General features: G+C 37.8%; 1 protein-coding gene across 1 annotated transcript in view; it reads right to left on the reverse strand.

Annotated features, from left to right (window-relative positions):
* Positions 1–24,585, reverse strand: part of LOC127426859 (serine/threonine-protein phosphatase 2A 65 kDa regulatory subunit A beta isoform-like) — a 30,118-nt gene continuing 5,533 nt past the window's right edge. Inside the window, exons 6-15 of the mRNA XM_051673900.1 lie at positions 23,736–23,891; positions 23,154–23,268; positions 19,451–19,521; positions 13,637–13,771; positions 12,858–13,031; positions 12,601–12,661; positions 9,141–9,295; positions 7,701–7,843; positions 7,474–7,565; positions 1–1,228 (exon numbers count right to left, since the gene is read on the reverse strand). Coding sequence (XP_051529860.1) covers positions 1,212–1,228; positions 7,474–7,565; positions 7,701–7,843; positions 9,141–9,295; positions 12,601–12,661; positions 12,858–13,031; positions 13,637–13,771; positions 19,451–19,521; positions 23,154–23,268; positions 23,736–23,891 — 1,119 coding nt within the window. The 3' untranslated portion in view covers positions 1–1,211. The remainder of the gene's footprint in view (positions 1,229–7,473; positions 7,566–7,700; positions 7,844–9,140; positions 9,296–12,600; positions 12,662–12,857; positions 13,032–13,636; positions 13,772–19,450; positions 19,522–23,153; positions 23,269–23,735; positions 23,892–24,585) is intronic.

The following is a 24,585-nucleotide window of genomic DNA, read 5'->3' on the forward strand; positions in this document are numbered from 1 at the left end:
TCAGGTTATATAATATTTTTATTGAGTTTCCCCTTCTATCAAGGGCAATGTGACCATATTCATATAAAACCCAAAGCACATTCTGTTGACACTCATAACACAGAAGATACTACTATACTGGCTGCACGCTGAAGCTGAAGAGGAATTGGAAAGTCAACATCACAAGCAAAGCAAATGTGTCCGGAAAATTGGGGAGAGGGATTAACCATCACTGTTATATACGTGTCCTGTGGTTAATCGAGGTTCTCCTCAATATATACTGATGGCCTATGTAACCTGTGTGCAAGAAGCATGCAGAAGCATTCATACAAAGGACACAAGGTAGACATCTTTAGAAAAATAATAATAAAAGAAAAACAAATTCACAGAAAATGTGCAATATAGTCAATGGCACAGAAAAGGGCTTGCCATCTAAAAATAAACAGGGCCGTTTATGAATACCTATCCTTTGTTATTACAGTTACAGGAAGGAGATCAAAAATTTTTGTGGTCCCTTTAAGAAAATAAGCTTTTTTTTTTTAGGAATTGGGAGAAGAGTATAAGAGTATGCCACTGAATGCATGGACATGCGGCTAGTGCTTTCAGGAGTCTTGGTCCAACAACAGTCAGTGTAAGACAAGAGGGCTACAGGAATAGATTAATTAAACGACAGTAGCAGAAGTGATTCACCCTTTGCCATGATGTATGCATGCATGGGTCAAAACTCATGCAGTATTAATATCAGCAGTAAGAGCAAACACGGTTCAGCCCATCAGATTATGTTGGTGACTGAAGTTATGCATTACAGTAAAATCTGGACAACTGACATCTCAATCATTACATCTAATAAAATGCTTTTTCTAATTCTATGATGCAATAATGGCTAAGCAGTCATTACATTGTTACGCAAACAGTAAAACGCCATCTAAGAGACACTAAGATGAGGGTTAGCAAAATACACAGAGCAGGGAAGGGTGTTTGGTGCCAGCCTTATTGTGGGGTAAGAACGAAAAGTAAGATGGTGTGTGGTGAACGTTCATTCAAGGCTGAGGGTGAAGAGAGTTATAATCTGACAAAACACTGACAGAAGCCAAGTTTCCCCAAAACATTTCTCACTGAGAGGGAACAGAACACATTGATTCTCCATTAACAGTCCAGTGGATGATCCTGGATGTCAATAAATATAATGGAGGTCAGCTTGAGTTGGGTCTTGTGTTCAGCAAGAAGGTACTTTAGGCCAGGGCAAGAACTGTAGGGAGAAACCAAAAGAGAATTGTTGGCAAGGGCAGATTTGTAAAAACCCTCTGCCACGATTCTAGTGTTCTGGGTGGTTGCCACAGCATTAGTCATTAGGTTACGAATTTAATTTATGCAAAAAGAAAAAAAGAATAACACTAAAACAATCTGTGAATAAAGCAGCGTTTCCATCTCATGTGTTCAAGAGAACAAAATCTTTACTTCCAGGAAAGCCTGCACATAAATGGAAGTTGCGGCTTTTACTTGTGGTTTAGAACCGGTCTCACAAACCTCATATTTGCTTGCGATCGCCGGCAGATGCCTTATGTCTGGGAGCGAAAGCGTGTCAGGCAGTTTTGGGAAGTAATAGTAGCCAATCAATTTGATGACAGGCTTTGGCATTTTAGAATAACCAGAGCAACATTTGAGATGCTATACGTACTACTGTTGAGAGGGTCAAATAGTTAAATCACAGTTCAAAAGTCAAAACGTCTCCCCAATTAAAACATTTAAAATTTACTAATTTTATATAAAGTAAATGCTCCAAATTTACATTAGAATAAATATACTTATGTGCTGTATGTTTGTGTGTATGTGTGTGCTTGTGATTGGGTGGGTTGATGTGTGTGGGTCAGGTCTTGCTTGAACCTAGGGCTGTCATGATTATGAAATTTGGCTGACGATTATTTGTCAAACAAATAATAGCGATTATGATGATCAATTGTCAAAGAAATTGTCATGCCTTTGTCATGGGTGTACAGTTAGAAGTTTACATAAACCTTATCCAAATACATTTAAACTCTTTAAGTTCTTCACAATTCCTGACATTTAATCGTAGAAAACATTCCCTGTCGTAGGTCAGTTAGGATCACTATTTTAATTTAAGAATGTGAAATGTCAAAATAATAGTAGAGAGAATGATTTATTGCAGCTTTTATTGTCAGAAGTTTAAAAACACTTTAATATTTAGTAGCATTGCCTTTAAATGTTTTAATTGGGTCAAACTTTTGGTTAGCCTTCCACAAGCTTCTCACAATAAATTGCTGAATTTTGGCCCATTCCTCCAGACAGAACTGGTGTAACTGTCAGGTTTGTAAAAGCCTCCTTGCTCGCACATGCTTTTTCAGTTCTGCCCACAAATTTTCTATCGGATTGAGGTCAGGGCTTTGTGATGGCCACTCCAATACTTTGTTGTCCTTAAGCCATTTTGCCACAACTTTGGAGGTATGCTTGGAGTCATTGTCCATTTGGAAGACCCATTTGCAACCAAGGTTTAACTTCATGGCTGAAGTCTTGAGATGTTGCTTCAATATATCCACATAATCTTCCTCCCTCATGATGCCATCTATTTTGTGAAATACACCAGTCCCTCCTGCAGCAAAGCACCACCACAACATGATGCAGCCACCCCCATGCTTCACGGTTGGGATGGTGTTCTTCGTCTTGCAAGCCTCACCCTTTTTCCTCCAAACATAACGATGGTAATTATGGCCAAACAGTTCAATTTTTGTTTCATTAGACCAGAGGACATTCCTCCAAAAAGTAAGATCTTTGTCCCCATGTGCACTTGCAAACTGTAGTTTGGCTTTTTAATGGCAGTTTTTTAGCAGTGGCTTCTTCCTTGCTGAACAGCCTTTCAGGTTATGTCAATATAGGACTCGTTTTTACTGTGGATATAGATACTTGTCAACCTGTTTCCTCCAGCATCTTCACAAGGTCCTTTGCTGTTGTTCTGGGATTGATTTGCACTTTTCGCACCAAACTACATTAATCTCTAGGAGACAGAATAGCTGTGTGGTCCCATGGCACTTATACTTGCGTACTATTGTTTGTACAGATGAACGTGGTACCTTCAGGCATTTGGAAATTGCTCACAAGGATGAACCAGACTTGTGGAGGTCCACAATTTGTTTTCTGAAGCCTTGGCTGATTTCTTTTGATTTTCCCATGATGTCAAGCAAAGAGTCACTGAGTTTGAAGGTAGGCCTTAAAATACATCCACAGGTACACCCCCAATTGACTCTGATTAGCCAATTAGCCAATCAGAAGCTAATTGGCTAATTGCCTAAAAGCTTGAAATAATTTTCTGGACTTTTACAAGCTGCCTAAAAAAGGCACAGTTAACTTGGTGTATGTAAACTTCTGACCCACTGGAACTGTGTTATAGTCAATTAAAAGTGAAACAATCTGTCTGTAAACAATTGTTGGAACAATTACTCGTGTCATGCACAAAGAAGATGTCCTGAAGGACTTGCCAAAACTATGGTTTGCTAATATGTAATCTGTGGAGTGGTTAAATGAGATTTAATTACTTCAATCTAAGTTTATGTAAACTTCTGACTTCAACTGTATGTGTGCTTCATAAACTTTAAGAAGTCATTTATTCATATTTCACTTTTATATGATTTCCTTTATGGCTTTAAAAACTTATGAATGCATTTAAAAATAACATTTTAAATATCAAAATACTTAAAATCTCTCTCTCTCTTTCTTGGTCAATTTTAGTCTTGGTCCATTTTGCTTCTACACTGTTGTTGGAACCCAGCCAACCCCAATAGCTATTATAATATATTACATTAAAGTGTGCAATTGTAAAATATTTCTGTCCAAATATCTTCACTTTCACAAGTTATTTTTAAGGCTCTCTAATTAAACCCACAAGCCCTTATTTTATATCAAGAAAGAAATTTGAGATTCTGTGTTTCTTCATTCTATCATCTGGGACTCTTTGTCACTTCATACCATTAACACTTCGTGTCTGAACCCACAACGACAAATAACATTTGCCATTACACGATCATTATATTAAAGTGAAACCGGAGCGCTCTGTGTCCACTAAACTTCTAGTTTATATTTTCGCGGGTGTTTGGAGCTAACCTCCCCAGACGGCGCATACATCGCAGCACTTCAAGTCTGGTTCTGAAGTGATTAATCTTCACGCACTCTTCAGGAGCTGCACTCAGTGCGGTTCGGTGCGGCTCAGTGAGTTCAAGTGAATGAGACACTCAAACATTCTTTTTTTTTGGACAGTAAAATGTGATGAATTTAAAGTGCAAAATTATCACATAACCGCGATCAGACGATTATTTAATAATCCCAACAGGCCTACTTAAACCACACACACACATACGTTTCCATTTGCTTTCTCTGACTCCTATTGTTTTTATATTGAGGTAATAATTGTGTCCACCTCAAGTGAGCGTATACATTTTTTGCATGCATTCTGGAGGTTTAATTTGTATTTTGGTGTTTCCATCCAGCATTTTTTATGCAATATCCCAAAATTCACAAACTGTGGATGGAAACTCAGGTTGCCAGGGTGTACTGGGTGTACCTCGTTCCACCCCTCTTACCTCATCATTTTTTTTTAGTTATGCCCCCATTTCTTTAGTATTCCTTAATCTTTCCCTTATGAATAATTACCAAAAGTGTATAGGGTCTTTAGTGACCCAAGATATGCAAGTGTCGCAAAATATATTTGTGCTTCCATAATTCATATTTTTATGATGATTTTATATCTCTATATGTTTACCATCACAGGATATCTATTGCTTTGTATGTCTATCACGTTATGTATTTTATGTACATGATATCTATTTCTTTGTACATCATTGTATGTCTATTTAGACTTAATAAGTGCCTGAGAACATACATGAATGTAGCTTGTGTTATGTGTAGCTCAATATGTGTCTGATAGCCAGAAGCGTCTCAAAATTTCAGCGTGGAAGTAATGAAATCTGTTCTGTTATTTGTTGCTATTTGTTTGATATGAAAAATAAAACATCAAAATATAACAGAATATATTCCATTATATTATTTTCAAATTGTCTAAAAAACACTTTAAAAATTGTACACTATCAGGACATTTTTTAAATCCATTTTTGATATATACTGTTTACGTGCCAGGTCACTAAAGATGTAATATATTTAATAATGTTTGGCAAAACACCCATGCATTTAAGAGTTAATGAAAGTCTATGGGATTTTTCAACCATTTTATCATCAGAGAGGTGAAAGTCTTAAGTCCAATCACTTAAAAAGTACTAGTACAACTCGTCACAATTTCAGGTATCATTCATGTCAGTAGAAAGAGAGTGCGACAAATATGCGCCAAAGTTTAATATTCACATTTAGGGGTTTGTTCAAATCCTAAACCCAAAGTAAGAGCAATAGTTGTTCATCTACTTGTTCATCTGTAGACCAATGTAATATGTTTCTCAATTATTTCATTGGTAAGATTGAGAATATAAACAACTCAATAGCTTCTGTCCCTCTGTCCAAGTTGCCTCAGATTCTACCAACAAATTTTGTGACTCATGCTTTTTCGAGTTTTACAACTGATTTCATTGTCAGAACCATTATGTCCATGAACTCAACTAACTGTATTCTTGATCCCCTTCCATCATCTGTTCTCAAGGGCTGTTTTCTATCTATTAGTCCTCATATCACCTCAACTGTGAACTCCTCATTAAAATCTGGATCGGTTCCCCCGACACTCAAAATAGCAGCAATCACACCAGTCCCAAAAAAGCCTGGATGTGATGCCTCTGATTTGTCAAATTATAGGCCCATATCCAATCTCCCTTTTTTGGCAAAGGTTCTGGAGCGTGCTGTTGCAGCACAATTACATACTTATCTCGAAATCATTTATTTGAACAATTTCAATCAGGTTTTAGAACTGGGCATAGCACTGAGACAGCATTGGTGAGGGTCATGAATGACCTACTTATTGCAGATGACACAGGTGCATGCAGTATTTTGGTCTTGCTACACCTCAGTGCTGCATTTGACACTATATCACACACCATCTTACTGGACAGGCTGCACAGCTGGCTTGGTCTTTCTGGGACAGTGCTGGACTGGTTCAGATCTTATCTTACAGACCGCTCTCAGTTTGTCATCTTGGGGAATAATAAGTCTGAGACTGTACCAGTGCATCAGGGTGTTCCACAGCGGTCAGTGTTGGGCCCCACTCTATTCAGCATTTATATGCTTCCCCTCGGGCAGATTATTGGGAAGTATGACCTTGGTTATCACTGCTATGCTGATGATGCACAAATCTACATCAACACTGGCCCTGATATTAACTGCACTTTAACTGTGCTGACGGAGTGTCTGCATAAAATTCATACCTGGATGCAGCATAATTTTCTTAAGCTGAACTGTTCCAAAACGGAGCTCAAGCTCACTGGTACACTGGCTGCTACACGTAAAGTTGACCTAAATCTTAAATTGATGGTTGACAACAGCGGTGTGCTTCCCTCCTCTCAAGTGCAGAACCTGGGTGTCATCTTTGACGCTCAGTTGACATATGATGCACACATTACGAATATTTCCAAAACAGCCTTTTACAACCTTAGAAATATTGCCTGACTTAGGCCCTTCCTCTCTCTGGCTGATGCAGAAAGGCTTATCCATGCCTTTATCACCTCTAGGCTGGATTACTGCAATGCCCTCTTTTCTGGCCTACCAGCAAAAACCTTAAATAGGCTTCAGTATATTCAGAACTCTGCTGCTTGTGTTCTTACACACACCTCACCATGTCTACACATTACCCCTGTGCTCTCGCAGTTGCACTGGCTTCCATGCTCGTATTGATTTTAAAACTCTCATTTTAACATATAAAGCAGTTCACGGTATTGCACCAGAGTATCTCTGCAGTCTTGATACGCCCTACACTCCCTCACGTTCTGCCAATTAATTTGCACTTCAGCAGCCCTCCTGCAAACTTAAATCTATGGGGGAAAGAGCTTTCTCTTTCAGAGGCCCTAAGCTATGGAATGCTCTTCCTTTTACTATTAGAAACACCCCAACCTTGGATTGTTTTAAGAAGTTACTTAAGACTCATTTAAGGTAGTCTTTTAATATTTATTAATATTAGTTTTATGTGTGGTTGCTGCTGTATGTTAGTAATTTTGTGTTTAGTCTTTTTAAATTTGTTGGTATGGTGGTTGCTGTTGTGTGTTATGTGTTTATTCAATCTTGTAGCGCTCTGAGTGTAAGAAAAGCACATTATAAATAAAAGGTATTATTATTATTATTATAGTGATGCTTGTCTTAGCAACACCACTAATTATGTTTTTACAAAATGATGACTTAGTTTATGGCCTCTGTGGGCTTTTGAATTTTTTTAATTCTGTTTTATGCCACAGAAATAACACACTTCACCTTTAAGAAGCGTATCAAATTTTACAAATGTGACTTTTTTTATTTCAATGTCCTATACGAATCTCGCCATTCAATAGATGCTGAACTCACCACTGATGGCCTCTTGGGCAAAGTATTTGACATCCATGTCTTGATCGGATGCCAGTTTCTCCAGCACTGGTTTCACTTCTGTCTGCAGACAGCTGTAATGAAAAAAACGTATTAGAAGCATGACCCTAAAGTGAGTCCCATTATGAGTTTTTTTTAGCGATAAGAAATGATCAATACAAAATCAAATTGAGATAAATACAAATATAGATGATATTGTAATCACATACTTGCTGTCCAGCACAGGTCCAATCTTCTGAAGAGATTTGGCCACATTGAAGCGTACATTGGCAACCTGGTCATTGGACATCTTCAAAACTACAGGGAGCATATGTTTGGTGGTAATCTCCTGGCCACACACCTCAGACAAAGCCTAAAAAACAAAGGGTCAGTGGACTGGGTGCCGATGCAATTTTAGCCAATAAAAATCAATTATGAGTCGGTATCCTGTGCACTTTGCGTGAGGAACGCTATTTCTGAGGCTCTTAAGTTGCTGTCTATGAATCAGTCAGTTAAGAGGTTTCAATTCAAGCATGTGTGTCTATCTAGACAGCTCACTATGTTTTGGAACAGAGCCATTGGGTGGTTGTATTAACTAGGCCTGGTTTGATTATTAAATAACCGCCTGATCATGGTTATTTGATCTAACCGTGGGTATCTGAGATAACAGCGATTGTTGGGCATTTCAATTCCAATCACATTTTAATACCCAAATAATGGAATTTTAAGCGAATGTATTGTATACATGTCATGAACGGTGTGTTTGTGTAACATTCAGTTGAACTCGGAGCATCACTGAGCTGCACCATGGATCTCAACCAGAGCAGCTCCTGTCTGGAAGAGTGCGTGAAGAGCCTCTCAAGCGCTCTGATGTGCACGCTTTCAGCGGAGGCTGGCGCCAAACTCCCGCAAAAATATAAACTAAAAACTCTGATAGTGAGCACAAAGCACACCGGCTTCACTTTAAACGATCGTGTAATGACAAATTATCTTGGCCATTTCGGGTTCAAATATGCAGTTTTAATAACAAGCAGTGACGCAGAGGAGGAGACACATGTTTATTCTACTTCTGTGGCGTGATGAAATTATGAAACAAAATCTCAAAAGTTTTGCTTCATGACAAATAAGGGCTTGTGGGATTAATCAGAGCATTAAAATAACTTAATAAAGTTAAGAAATTAGGACAGAAATATTTTACTATTGCATAATAATCAAATATTATTTAAGTATAATATAAGTAAATCAGTGTTTCCCATTAATTACCTAGACTGTGGCGGCCCTGACTTCTTAAAGTTTATGAAACACACACACAGGAAAAAAAAAGCACACCTTAAGAAATATGACAATTTGTATGACAATTAATCATCATAATCGCAATTATTTGTTTGACAATTAATCGTCAGCCAAATTTCATTATCATGAAAGCCGTAGTATTAATTGTAGATGCTGTTTAGAGTGCAAAAATAGCATTGCAGTCGTAAAGTCATTCAAACGTTTGATGTAGCAGCCAAATACATCATGCACCATTATAAGATGATATAACACCACAGATTATAATTATGTTAGTGTCAAAACATACGTCAAACTGCGCTTTGCCAACTGTGCATTAGCATCATACTTATCTCTGTGACTCAACAGCAGCTTGTAATAGCTGATAAACAGTGACTTACATTGATGCAGAAAAGGGTAGTCATTCTGTGCAGGTAGTTGGGGTCATTGGCCATGCCCAGGACTTTGGGTACAATGGTGTTCTGTGCCCACTCTGCTCCAAACTTCTCCACCAGCTTCATCAGGTTACAGGTAGCTGCTTCTCTGATGGCATATACTGAGGGTCAAACAGACCAACATATTAGTTTACCAACATATTGTACCTCATGCCAGAGACAGATGTTAAGATGATAATGCTAAATTTGATGTTGTAACTAACATTCTTATTATTATTATAAACTTTCCTCAAGAAACTCATCATCATCATCTCAAAGCAATGCACAAAGGATGTAATAAATAAGTTAAATAATATCCAACAAAAACACTTCATTAGGCTCTTAGTGATTTAAGTCATCTCTATAGAAAATATATGGATATCTGAAGGCAAACATGGCCAGTTTGTTTCCTAATATCTAACAATTCAAATAGAATTTTAAGGTGATGATGTGTAGTTTAAAAACCTGCATGACACATAATTGTTGGCGCATGACACATTGTTTTAGCTAGGGCTGCCCCCGACCAAAGATTTTCCTAGTCGACTGGTAGGCGTTAGTTTATGCCATTAGTCGACTAGTTGTCCCACGTTTATGATATTAATTTCACTACTTAAATATGTATATTTTGGGGGCATCAGAAAATGGTTTGAGTTCTAGGGCTGAGAAAGAATGTTATAAGTAACATTGCTAACACTGTTCTACATTACAGAGAAATACTAAACCGTAATAATGAGCCTTTAAAATACACATTTTTACAAGCACACACACACGAAGCAGTAATGATTCTAAATGTGTCAGAAAAACCAGCAAGAAGACTGTCTGAACATTGTGTTAATTTATAGAGAGAAATGCACATTAGGGTTTTGCAGACAGACGATGATCTCGGGGATCGATGATGGTCAGAGTGATCGCCAATAGCTGATGCCTTTGACGATGTCAAGATGATATTTGGCTCGTTTTCCCATTAATGTGTTAAATTATTATTATTATTGTTATTACTATTATCAAATTAATATTACAAATAATTTGCCTGTAGACACAGACACGCGCTTGAAGAAACACTTTATTATATTATTAAGAACAGATGACAGAAAAGCCGTCTCTGTATGACATGCTGTTTGTACGGAGGTGTGCAGTCTCGTGGAACACAGACATGTAAAAGGTTCTCACTCTTTCTTTGTTTCTGTCTTCTGAATTATTTTTATTTATTTTGCAAGAACAGTATCGTCTATGAGTGCTGCAAATGACCTCAGACATCTCAGCTCAGGAGGTGCTTTGAGTTCATTTTTTTCCACAGAACAGTTCATTGTGAACGCAACTCTGCAGCCCATACATCTGTGATTAAATCATGAAATAATACAAAAACACGTTCACCTTGAACCATTATTTATATTTCAGTGATTATTATCATCCTTAGAATTATTATTTGTACATTTGTAATTGTTTTTATGTCTTCATTTAAGTAATTTTCCACCTGCATGTTTAGACGGATACTCGTCTGACGGTAAATGGAAAGGTGGTTACTTATTTTTTTGATCACTTCATTATTTTAATTGCTTTTTCATTTCGTTTGGAGTGCAGTTTGAATTTAGAAATGTATTTGATTTAAGTTTTTCGTTTTTTAAATAAATGTATTTAATTTTCAATGCAAAATCACTAAAACAAGAATATTCACCAATCCCTCAGCCCAGGGGTTGCTGATTTAATTGGATATTGCAATATATATATATATATATATATATATATATATATATATATATATATATATATATATATATATATATATATATCGTGAAGGAGGGAACAAAACAAATTTATTCACACACATGATGTATTTTCCCGGACAACGAAATACCCGTCCAGTAGAGAATGCACAGATGATGTAGGTTCTTTGCCAGAGAGATGTTGCCCTTCACAACTGTTGTAAAGCCATCTTTCAAAAAGTTGAACAACACACATTTTAATTGCACAATTTTTTTCCAGTTTCATTTACATTTTTTGTTAAAATAAATACAAAATAAAATTCAAAGTTTGAAATCAAGGTGTCTTTGCTTTATTGTGTAGGCTTAACCCTAACCCTGCTTAACGAAAATTACCCCATAGTACCACCTAGCGTCAAACCAGCGGTAATACCGGTGTTCGTCGGTTTCCTGTTGAGTTTTTTTTTTTCTGCGACCAACCGACCAATCAAAACTTGGTCAACCAAGACTCTTCTCATCGACTAACATTTGGTCGACTATTAGGGGGCAGCCCTAGTTTTAGCACATTGTCCTAATCAGTGTTGGTTAGAATATCAAGCCGTCTTGCCGTTTGAGATATTTTACTTCCTCCATAGTGCTTTAAGGTAAAAAAACTCAGTAGAATTTAAAGAGTCACGTAATTGGGGGCCTGGGTAGCTACGCAAGTGAAGACGCTGACTACCACACCTAGAGTCGCAAATTTTAATCCAGGGCCTGCTGAGTGCCTTCAGTCAGGCTTCCAAAGCAACCAATTGGCCTGGTTGCTAGGGAGGGTAGAGTCACATGGGGTAACCTCCTCGTGGTCACTATAATGTGGTTCTCGCTCTCGGTGGGGCACATGGTGAGTTGTGCGTGGATGCCGCGGAGAACAGCATGAGTCTCTACATGTGCTACATCTCCGCGGTAACGCGCTCAACAACAAGTCACGTGATAAGATGCGCGGATTTACTTTCTCAGACGTGGAGGCAACTGAGATTCATCCTCCGCCACCCAGATTGAGGCGAGTCACTATGCCACCACGAAGACCTAGAGTGCAATGGGAATTGGGCATACCAAATTGGGGAGAAAAGGGGAGAAAAAAAAAAAAAAAACAAGGAGTCACGTAATTTTTGTGGTTTGTGTCACAATATCGAGATTGAGTAGTGCGGGTGATTTGCTCTGCACTCTCCTGTCTCTGGAGCACAAACGGGAAGCCTGTTGGACTGGCGTACACCAGAGATAGCACGTGCAAAAATCATGTGAAACAAAGCTACGCATGTCCGATTAAAAGCATATTTTGAACGCAAGATGAATTTGATTGAATATGCTTCGGCAGATGAATGTAACTGAAATTGAACCTCCTCTTAATCTTCTCGTTCACAGGGATTTGAGGAACCAGCAGCCATTCCACCTACCTCCTCCATTTCTCCGACAGAATGTGTATCGCGTATGTTTAACGTGAATAGAATGCTGTGCAAATTTCTTGCCACGCGGTGGCGATTTTGCGCAACCGTGATAGAGATGGTAATCCAAAATGTATACCAGATGTCAAATTTCTACCGGTTTGTCATGTCTACCGGCATATCACACACCACTGTATAGATCTGTAAGAACTCGCAGTGGGAAAGTGCACACAAGGTCACCTACAATGTGTAGGTCTTGTTATGTGCACTAGGCTTAAGCCAAGTAAAGTCACTCATGTAACCTACCATGATCAACGAGCCACGCCATACAGAGAGAATTCAGCTTCTCATCAAAGAACTCTACACCCTGGAAGCACCAGAAAAGAAAAGGATACATCAAATTGGTTACACATTAGTGAACACAACTCACGACGACTTGGAAAGTAATAAGCTAATAGGATCAGTTAAATGTTTGAAGAGACTGAAGAATAGGAACTGGCCAATGGAACTTTCCGATCTCTAGGGTAAATGTCCTTTGTACGACAGTGAGGGTTGGGACTCACCAGCTGTCCAGCCAGAAGGGGCATGTACTCGATGATCGCCAGTCGAACTCTCCACTTGGCATCTTCAGCCAGTTCAACGATAGCAGGAAGCAGAGACTGGGAAAGCTGTCGGATTCCAATCACCTCATTTACGCAGTCCAAGTTGGAGATGATGTTGAGGCGGACCTCTGGACACTGAGAGAAAAGACAGAATTTCAACAGTAATCTCAGTAATCAGCCTTGGTTTAGAAAGCAAAGACGATGAAAAATGCTATTATTATAATACTTGGTGGATTTCTCAACACATGCACACAGAACAGTGTGCCCTACTGGATTTAGTTTTTGCAGGGCGGGGGGCTGACAACATGCTAAAAATTAAAACCAACACTATTTTTTCCAACATTTTTCTTACAAGAATATAAAACTGCTTACTGTCTTGTCATTAAACATGGATCAATGCAAGCAAGAGCTGGCCTTGTTCTATTTATTTTGTTCAGTTAACGTGAAGAGACGTTCAAAGTCTACTCCACGACAGCTTAAATAAAGAGATCGCAATATAGACAGCAGCAAGCAACAAAAAGAGAAGATGATAGATAAGTGTGCTACACTCATCCATTCATCTCTCACTTCAATGCTTCCTGCTTTCCACTAAAAGGCCAGCATTAGCAAAGCCTCACCTCATCAAGATCAAAGTGGCCAGTTGCACAGAAGTCTCATCTGTGACTGCAGTGTGACGCAAATTACCTCAGCCAGACCTGTGCTGTCTGTATCTCACACACGCACACACACAGCAGGCTTACCTCATCTTTGAGCTGGGCCAGGAAAAGGGGAAGCAGGTGCTCAACAGTATTGTCTTTGCCTAAGATGGTGGAGAGGCCCATGATGACTGAAGCCAGAGCAGATTTCACATGCTGATTAGTGTCTGAGACAAGTTCCTGTGGACAAATAAAACAACCACGATCAACGTTTCAATGCAATTCAATCACTATGAAAAGGGGAGATAACAATCAGAATTATATCATCTTAAAATGCAACATAACTAGACCCATTAAGTCCAAACTGAGCAATTAATAGTGAAAATGATAAACACGATTATTTTGCTAAAGATTTTAATCACGATTATTCTGTTTTTTTTTTTATTATTAATACACAATTTTGAAAAAAATAAAATAAAATAAAAAATAACACTGATGCCACTGTTTAGATCTCAATTCTAAAAAAAAAAAAAAAAAATAACATTACCGTAAAAGCAGCTCTTGTGCTGAACAAGATGCTAAAACTACAAACTAGTAAATTATTCATTTTGACCAAAATTTTGTCATGTTTTGCCCATACTGTGTAAAAAATAAATAAAAAATCTGTCATACTTTGTCATTCAAGTTTTGCTATATCGAATCAAAATTATATCGAATTGTGAACCTCATATTGTATATTAAGGATGTAACAGTTCACTCATCTCACGAGTCGGTTGATGATACTGAACTCACGGTTCGTGAGTTATTACTGCTTTATAGACATATGCAAAACATTCCTTAAACGTAGCTAAAAGCACTGTTTTTAAAAGGGCTAAATGATCCATTGGAGATGTACTGGGACTAAAAACAGCCCAGAACAGGGCAATGGTGACACCGAATGGAACAATTAGCTAATAATTCTGCTTACTGAAAATACAGAATTATGTTAGAAACATATGCTGCTTACACACTGTTATTGATTACATACATTTAAAATATTTTAAATTAAAATTGTATTTTTCTAAAATAATATTGTCTCTGATAACATCTAGATATTCTTTTCAAAAATACATATTTAATGGAAGTGCATGCTTATCCAGTTAAATAATAATTTACTGATGAAATCAAATCAGACATTACATTTGAAATTAGGATTAATATGGCACTCTCAGGGTCTGGGTAGCTCAGTGGTAAAGATGCTGGCTACCACCCCTGGAGTCGCGTGTTCGAATCCAGGGTGTGCTTAGTGACTCCAACCAGGTCTCCTAAGCAACTGAATTGGCCCGGTTGCTAAGGAGGGTAGAGTCACATGGGGTAGCCTCCTCGTGATCACTATAATGTGGTTCGTTCTCGGTGGGGCGCGTAGTGAGTTGAGCGCGGATGCCGCGGTGGATAGCGTGAAGCCTCCACACGCGCCATGTCTCCGTGGCAACACGCTCAACAAGCCACGTGATAAGATGCGCGGGATGATGGTCTCGGACACGGAGGCAACTGGGATTCATCCTCCACCACCTGGATTGAGGCGAATCACTACGCGACCACGAGGACTTAAAAGCACACTGGGAATTGGGCATTCCAAATTGGGTAAAAAAGGTAAAAAATAAAACAAAATTGTACTCTCATTAAACCTCTATAAACTTTCTCTCGCGTTTAAAACGGACATTCAATCCCTCGTGCTGAAAAAGCCCGTCTCTCTCACGCTGCTAGTTTCACTTTCGGCTGAACCCATCGTACAACACCTGTGGCTGCTAGTGTGCAATTGTATTTTAGAGCTCCTCCTTTCCAGTGAAGTGATTTCCATTTGTAGCCGTAGGATGTTGTGCAAATTGGATAGAAAAGACGCTAAAGTAATTGAATTAAAAAAATAAAATGAAAAAATGTCCCATCTCCATGATGCGCAGTCAAATTGTTTAATCTTGATGCATCGTGTCAAGATAAACCGTTACACTCCTATTGTACATCAAACCTGACCAATATTATCTGACCAAGTTGCTATGCTGCTTGGGGTCTGTTAACAGGCTATAGTTAAATGAACTACATTACATGATGTAAGAATTGTTTATTCCGATTATTAATATACACAACAATTTTTCGTGTTTAAACACGCTTCCTCAACGTTGCCAGCACTTTATAAAAGCAAAAAGCAAGAGGCTGTGTATTAGTGAACACTGACATTTAAAAGAGAAATCTAACCAATGCACAGCCTGACATTGCTTTATCTTATCTGATTAGAAATGTTGAGTATCTAGACAGCCAACAATATTTTGCATTTTATCATTGTCATCCTGTTTCTGATAAGAGCCTAATAAGGTGAATAAGTTGAAGGAGATCCAAAATAAGTGAGAGTTCCATACGCGTTATAAAACAATGCAACAAATAGAGTTCCCATTGTGTCAACTAATGTGATTTATATGCCTGCTTTCTACACGGTCCATACAGGCATCACTGAATGAAATCAAGGACTTTCATGTGCTTTTTCCAGCACCAATTTTTCATTTACAAGGACTTCACAGAAAAACTCAGAGCTTTTATATAATTCTGAGTTCCCAACTTGTAATACGAGTGAAGTGAACAATACGTTCAAGTAGGAAACTTGTAATGGCATGAATGGACCATTAACAAATATAAAGGAGGTAATCAGTCAGAAAAGGAAATTCACTATATATAGTATGTGAAAGTGTGTATATTCTTTATATACACAGTATCTATATATATATACAGTATATTTCAAATTTGGTTGTCATCATTATTAGTCACATTTTAGCTTTTTAAAAATGTATAAATTCTACGTTTTATCAATTGACATGGTCATGAAATTTCATATATTATTAATGATGAGCTGTCACTGTTTGAAATAATTGTTTCTATTTGCAAATATTTAGCTTTGAGTTTAAATTCATTTGTTTGACAAGCACTAAAATGGTACGGTCTCTAAGAAAATCAGCACTTCAGAGCCAGCATCTGAACAGACGTGCTTTTCGACTGAGCGCATATTAACAAGAGAAGAGTTGCACGGTTTCCACGCTATGTCTGACTAGAATGAATGCTTCTTTTTACCTCTTGATGAATAACTGTAAAGTTAAAGAACAGAAAGGATATTAAGAGAGACATTATTCTATGAGTGCTTGGATATCATCTTTGATGGACACACATTAAATCTAGCAGGTAAAACTACATTTTACACTCATAACGTGCATGAAATCCAACCGTCATGTTACACTCATCTATAAAGGCATATGCATTAAAAGGGAGAATATTGTGAAAACAGTCTGTGGTAAAGTTTAACTATGGCATATCACGGTTCAAGCTCAAGCGATGGTGACATTCTATGCAGTGTACGCATTCATGCTACACAACATGTTATGAAAGGATTTCGGTGTTAAAGTTCTTCACCACTACACAAATCGATCACTGGCCAGTGGCTACTGACAGACATTTGCCGCCTAGTGCAAAATTTGGTTGCACAGGCGAGATTTAGAGGTCTGTGTATCCACATATGACATTTGGCAACAACAACACACAGACCTTTGTTGTTTACCCGCCCCACATGTCATGTAAAAATCAAACGAGCTGTGACTGGTCACTTTTCATTTTGGTCAGATAGCCCTTTCCAATCTTGGGCGGTTCAAATATGTGCGCTGTGCGGGCATATCGTGAATATCAAAAGATATACGGATTATCATTAATGCATTTCTCAGGCATGCTAAATGTAAAGAAATGTTCAAATTTCAAGCACTTTTAAACAAAACATGCCAATTTTCCAGGTAATCCAGTACTTAAATTTCTAAAAGCTCAATTCAAGCTCTTTAAGGACCTTGTGCGAACCCTGTTTCTAGCAGCTAGTTGGTCAAATTTGAGGAAATCGACAACAAGGGACACTTGGTTTTGCTAAACTGAAAATATTTTTCACCAGAAGCCAGCCAGAATTTAATTTATTCCAAATCTGGCACCAAATTACTACACTTGGAATGAATCACATTCCAAGTGTAGTATGGATCACATTTCAATGGATCACATTTCCATTTCTATTCCCATGAAAAGTGTGCTGGTCTAAAATATTTTTCACAGGAAAAATGTTTGCTATGGCAATGCAATAACTTCAGCTGCACAGAAGGTTTGGGGAAAGAAATTCTGCACAACCATGAATAAAACATTTACATCAAGGCATTTCACCAGAATGTTTGAAGCAAAAACTAGACACTTCTCAATAAAAGATACAGGTCAAAACACTTGATTTACAGTAAGTGATCCAGAGAAGTGTCCTAGTCTTGCTATTAGAGCCCGACCGATATGGGATTTTTGAGACCGATACTGATATCATTTACTGATATGGTGGCCAATATATTTAATTTACGAGCTGGAATGAAAACAGACCTTTTCTATGTGGATTTTGCACCGATTTTGCACCGATATGACTATGCAAAGGTACTCAGAAGGCTGCTTTCTTAAACAGATATTTTTATCAAAGAATATTTGACATTATTATTATACATTGTCAAAAAAATTCTAGAAATGAACTCTGAGAAAATAAAGAATAAATAAAAATACAATAAATAGCTTAAACATCAGTACTGTTAGTATAAGTCAATTGCTGACCATTTAAATAAAGAATAAATAAAAATTAAATAAATAGCTTAAACATCAGTACTGTTAGTATAAGTCAATTGCTGACCATTTAAATAAAGAATAAATAAAAATTAAATAAATAGCTAAATAAACACCAGTACTACTGTTTAGTATCAGTCAAATGCTGACTATTTTAATACTGCCAGTCAATTATTGGCAGGTTGTAAAACAAGAAGCATTTACACCTGCCGAGACAAGAGAAAAACAGCGGCGTTACACCGTATTCTGCTATACAAGTTCAGGAGATACTTTCAACAGTGGAAAACCAGACTTTTAAATATTACATTTTATAAATGCAACGACTGGAATTGCTCGGTTGAAGGGGGTACCAAACTGTGAATCCTGAACAAAACAGTTTGGTGAATACATGGTTACACATTAGCTTCCACTCAGCTGACAAGAAATGAAAGTAGCTACATGGTTAGCTAGTTAGCTATAAGCTCGTTGTCACGGAGAATAAAAGATGGACCAGCATTGCGTCTCACCAACTAGGTAGCAGCGTAGTGTGAAATCAACACTCAGACACAATCCACCACCGCACCGTTGTCTGCTGAGCTGCAAAAAGATGCTCTGATGTTTACCTTTCAATCTGTTACATTACTGACTGCACTGACAAACTATAGCTGGCTAACAGCAAACAGACATGAGTGACATGGTTGTCAGGGACAGGATTAACATTACATTAGTTATATTGAAAAGAGAAAATGATGGGGTCATTGTTTATTAACTTTCCAGTATGTATTTCACAAACTAGTTAGCAACTTACCGAGAAGACACCGTTTAACTCCGCCCTGTCTGTAGAGCCACCATCTGTTCAGCTCTGTAAACAATGGAGTTGGCGCGCACTCTGCGGGACAAACTACGCTATGACACCAATTCTAAAGTATTGTTTTCTGCATTATTTGTTCTGAAAAAAAGTTTTCATATCGGCGCATATCAGTAAACGTACGCCAATACCAATATACAGGTGAAAGGCTAATATCGGCCGACCGATATATCGGTCAGGCACTACATGCTATAGCCAGTAGGTCAGGGTACAGAGACAATGACACTTTGCTAATCTGATTTTTTTAAGCCTTAGGTGCTTAGAGAACAGATGCTGTGTCAGAGATTTATCTGCCAGTAACTGATCCAGTCGTGGCACTGAACACCAATTAAATGTGATGAGATGTGAATTGAAGAATGAAACGCGTTTAGTCTGAAGAGTTACAGGTTGCAGAGATCTTGTTTGACATGTGCACAAAAACAACTTACCTTAACACAAGGAAGAATGTGTGTCATGATGATCGTCTCTCTGCTGTCCTCTGGTAAATTCTCACAAAATTCTGATGAGAAAAATATAATAATAAAATAACATAACTTTTGGGATTAAATAGGTTTAAAGGGGCGGTCACACTACACTTCGCTCTCCATTCACTCCCATTCAAACACATCCAAACGCGGGAGACTAGAAATGCAACCTCGTGCGAAGAAATTTCTTGCGCAACTGTGTACCAAAGTTCAAGCTTGGTGAACTCTGAACCGTGAATTCGTATGACGAGAGGACCCGTGACCAATAGAAAAGCAAAACATCACACGCTGACCTCTTTGCTCAATACAAAGAATACATATTTTAAAGCTGTGTGTTGTATTGTTGCAGGAAAGCGAGTAGACAATATATTTAAAAATGTTTTACAAAATATTATGTTATTTGTGATGTATTATTTACTCACACAAGAAGTCCACCCACGTGACACCATATCCTGGTCCGTTGCATTGTACGGAAAAAAAAAAAAAGTCACGTGCTCAAAGCCTAGAGTGACCACCCCTTGTTGCTGTTAAATTTGACACATTTTCCAAATTTGGCATTGAAACTACTTTATTCTGTTACAACCTCTTTCTAAAGAATAGTTTGAAGATTTGCAAAAACACCACCATAGGTATCCGGTGTTAAGTACACCAAACAAATCCATAGCTAAGCTTGTTTCTCAGTAAATGAAGAAAAATTCACAGAGAAAGATCCTGAGCAAATTTATTTATAAAATACATTTTGCACTCTTCACATGGCACAGTTACTGAAATATCGTATGAAACTCAGCATTAATGAGCAAGCTACTGGTCAGATGTATGGAGTTACAAAAAATCTTAGTTAAAATAGTTTTTTTCCTTAGAGCAACTGAACACACTACACTCTGAAAAGACATAGAAGCAAATTTATTCAAATTCAAAATTTGAGAATGAAATGAAAAAACGAGTAATACTACAATAAGGTTTCATTTGTTTACATTAGTTAAATGTGCAATATGTAACAATTTTCATGTAATATTAGCCTTTTTTTGTCAATGTGTGAACGGCTTGTAACGCAACTCAAAAAATGAGCCCTTCCCGGACTTCATAGGTTGCCTATTAAAGCCTGTAGACTGATTTTCATGTGAAGGGAGCAGGTCACTTTTGCAGAGAAAATCCAAAGGATGTGACGTTTATGTGCACTCCCGAGAGCCTTGCCTCAGTGCTTGTCTTCCGCTATTCAACAGCGACATCAAACTGCAACACTAGGTAACATTGTCTTATGGCACTTTTCCACTGCACGTAACAGTTCGACTCTGCTCACTTTACTTTTCTGAGCTTGCTTTTCCACTGCAGTTTGTGGGTTGGATTATAGGCTGATCGTCATAGTTGCGCCACCTCTACTGCCGTGACATCATCTTAAAGGCGACACAAACATTACTGAAAATAAACATTAACACGACCGCTAACTGTTAGCTACTAGCTCATTGTGCTGCATAAAGCAGTTGTTGCATGGTGATTTTGCCTGGTTGTTTTAGAAGCAAGCTTTCCAGTAGCTGATCAACTAAATAAAGTGAAGCTTTCAAGCAGAATATAGAGTTAACATAACAAAACGTACCATCTTCCATCATGGACTCCAACAACGCCGAGTCCAAGGCACTCTCCCTCCCATTGCTCGCCGGTCTATTGCCATAGATAGAGTCCATTTGGTCGAACCACTTCCACTTTCTTCTGTTTGAACCACTCCGGCTGTTGTGGTCCTTGATGGTTCTGTAGTCACTTACGTTTTTTTAATTTTTCCCTACACTGCTGGTAGGTCCGGTAGTAGCCGTGTGCGGCCAACAGCTGAGACACTTCCTGAAAGAATTTTTTGCTTTGTGTCGTTTCGTTCGTCGCTAACGAGAGGAACGTCTGCACCTCGTTTATTGACCACGGAGTGGTTTTGCGCACAGCCATTTCTTTTTACAATTCAAAAGTCGTGTGAACAAATGATATTGCTGTTACTGTTGCTAATTTTAAAATTAGCGGGTTGATGTCCTGTGTCGCAAATCCAGTGACGCTGGTAGTGACGATTCTCTCTAACCAATCAGTGATCTGCAGGGTTTTGACGTCACATTTAGTATCGGCTCGGCTCGCTTGGAACCTCGACCGAGGTGGTACTAAAATATTACCAGGTACTATCCACAGTGGAAAACCCCCAAAAAGTGAGCAGAATCGAGTAGAGCTGTACCGTGCAGTGGAAAAGCCCAATTAGAGATGGAATCCAGCAAACGTCCGGCTCCCAGCACAACTCTGACTCCTACACAAACTCCAAGTACACCAAAATAAAAAATAAAAATGTACCTACTGAATCCCATTTGGCTATGCGGGAACGTGATCTTGGTCGAGCGTAAACTAGAGTGAACATCGGCAGGGCATTTGATTCCTGGAGGGAACTTTGTTAGGTTTTGGGGATCAAAACAGACCCTGAACTGGCGTTCTTCTTATTGGACAGGTAAGCTTACATAACTGCAAAGCATGTGAAATATAGTGCCATAAGGGTTGAGCTGTGTAATTTTAGCTAACTTGATCTTGCCTGCACAGTAACTGTCATAAACAATGTTAATCTGTAATTATTCAGCCAGGTAAACTACAATAACACATGAAATGAATGCTAGACAATGTTCAAGATAATGTAAAAAGACCCATTCATTAGTGTAACATAACTTGGTTATACGGAAATTATATACAATCTATTATTATAAAACAATAGCGCATCGATTTATCAAAATGACAGTTGTGATGAAATATTTATAATGTACAGACTATTTTATAAACAGCTACTGTCATCATCTACCAAATTTAGCTAACAGCTATTGATAAAGCTGGCTAGCTTGCTAACGCCGACATAGGCTATCGTATAAATGCAGTCAATGTATCATGCAAAGAAAAGTGATTACTTCAAACTACAGTCTCGTATAGTCAGACCTATAACCACACTTTGTTTTAGCCCTGTTCCAGCACTGGAGAGTCAAATATAATATACAGTCTCAAAGTTTGTAGTAAAACAATCATAACTGTGTAATTTTAATTATGCTACCTCATCCGTCAGCATGATGCCGTTGAATCGCACTCAGTCTCTTTGTATGTTACGTCATTGTTTTGGCTGATGCTCGCTCGCTCACGTCCCTATGGAGTGTGTGCAAGAGCGCGAGCGCGAGCAACAAGTAGCTGGCCACAGGTGTCATTAATAACAAGGGTTTCTGAATCTTACATACTGCACCTTAAACTAAAAATAAACAATACTTTTACAGCATTTATTCATCAAGGTTAATGTTAATTTCAACATACAGTATAGTAATGCATTTTAAAATCCATAGTTGTATTTGTTAACATTAGTTAATGCACTATGAACAATTGTATTTTTATTAACTAACATTAACAAAGATTAATTAATGCTGTAAAATATATACATTATATATATATATATACATTATATATATATATATATATATATATAGAGTTCATTATTAGTTGATGCCAAATGCAAATAATATTAACAAATGGAACCTTATTAGAAAGTGTTACCAAAAAAATTAATCATGCAAATAATAATAAATTAAAAAAAAATAATAAAAAAAAGATTCATTGTGATTACTGATTTTAATCTGTTGGTTACATTTATTAGGGCTGCTTATGGGCCTTATCTCACCTTTGACCTTGTTGGCAGCAGCTGCCCGAACCTCAGCCTCACAGTCTTTAAGAAGATTCTGGAAAGCCGGCACTAGGTCGTTCTTTGTGATCTCTGGACCTACGGCCTTCTGCAGCTGTAAATTCACAGAGACAAGCATGTCATTTCACATCTCTATTACACAGTAACACTTCAGTGTTTCCTGCAGACAGTGCTTTACAGGGACAAAGGCACTCCCGATACATGCTAGGATGCAGTCAATTAAGTCTCATTTTTCAAAGCAGGCCAAAACGCCTGTGTTCATTACTTTTTCACTTACCAGTGCAGAGCCATTAAATCATGTATCTTTTATATTACATATATATTACTTTTATATTACAATTTATATTGTTTTATATTGCTAATCTATGGCAAAGTTAGAGCGTGTACAAATACTCAGGATTAAGCCATAACATTTAACCGTTACAACATTAACAATTTAAACATAAGGGTAAATTCCTTATTCCATTAACAAAGGATAAACAATTAGTTCCTTTGTTGCATACAAAGTCTGGCATGGACAAAACATGCATACGATTAAATGGTGATTGGCTTTTTTCTTACATCTGAGAATTTGTCTGCAACCATGTAGCGAACCCTCCAGGACTTGTCCTCTGCTGCCTGCCGTAAGGTGGGCATTACCAGAGCTTCCAGGTCCTCTTGGGGCAATAAAGTGGCAATGCTGACACCAGCCTCCACAGCCAGAAGACGAACAGAGTCCTGCAGCAGAGCAGATACAACAAAACATTCTGAACAAAACCATGCCATCTGTTGCAGGACTCTCTGCTCTACTTCTATTTGCAAAAGGAATGTTTGGGAATCTAACATGTCAGTATAATGTCAGTATAAAATCTGATATTTCCTACTGACACACTAAAGCTGAAAATATATATATAAAAAAAACATCTTAAGCACTGTATACATGTGTATATACTGTATACATAAAATGCACACACACACACACACATATATATATATATTTCACACACACACACACACACACACACACTATTTTGGTAACCTTTGAATGATTTTCAAGATTTAATATTTTTTAAATAGTTTATTACTACAAAAAAAAAAAAAAAAAAAAGTGTGCAAATGTGCATCTTCAACAACACATTGTCATATGAACATCCAGTCAGTAACGATACTGATTTAAGATTCACAAACTTTACACAAAAAAGTACACAACAAAGTTCTGGCTTCCTTCGAGTCCTGAATGCAATGACTTGCAGTTAAGTGAGAGATTTTAATTAAAGGTGCTGGAAGCGATTTCTTTCATGGAAAGGTATGCAACAAAAATGTGCTACACCCTGAGAGATATTTGATTTCTTTTTTCTCGATTTTCTCCCCTTTTTATCCCCAGTTTGGAATGCCCAATTCCCAATGCGCTCTAAATCCTCATGGTGGCGTA

Source organism: Myxocyprinus asiaticus, chromosome 3, assembly GCF_019703515.2.
Source record: "Myxocyprinus asiaticus isolate MX2 ecotype Aquarium Trade chromosome 3, UBuf_Myxa_2, whole genome shotgun sequence".
NCBI lineage: Eukaryota > Metazoa > Chordata > Actinopteri > Cypriniformes > Catostomidae > Myxocyprinus > Myxocyprinus asiaticus.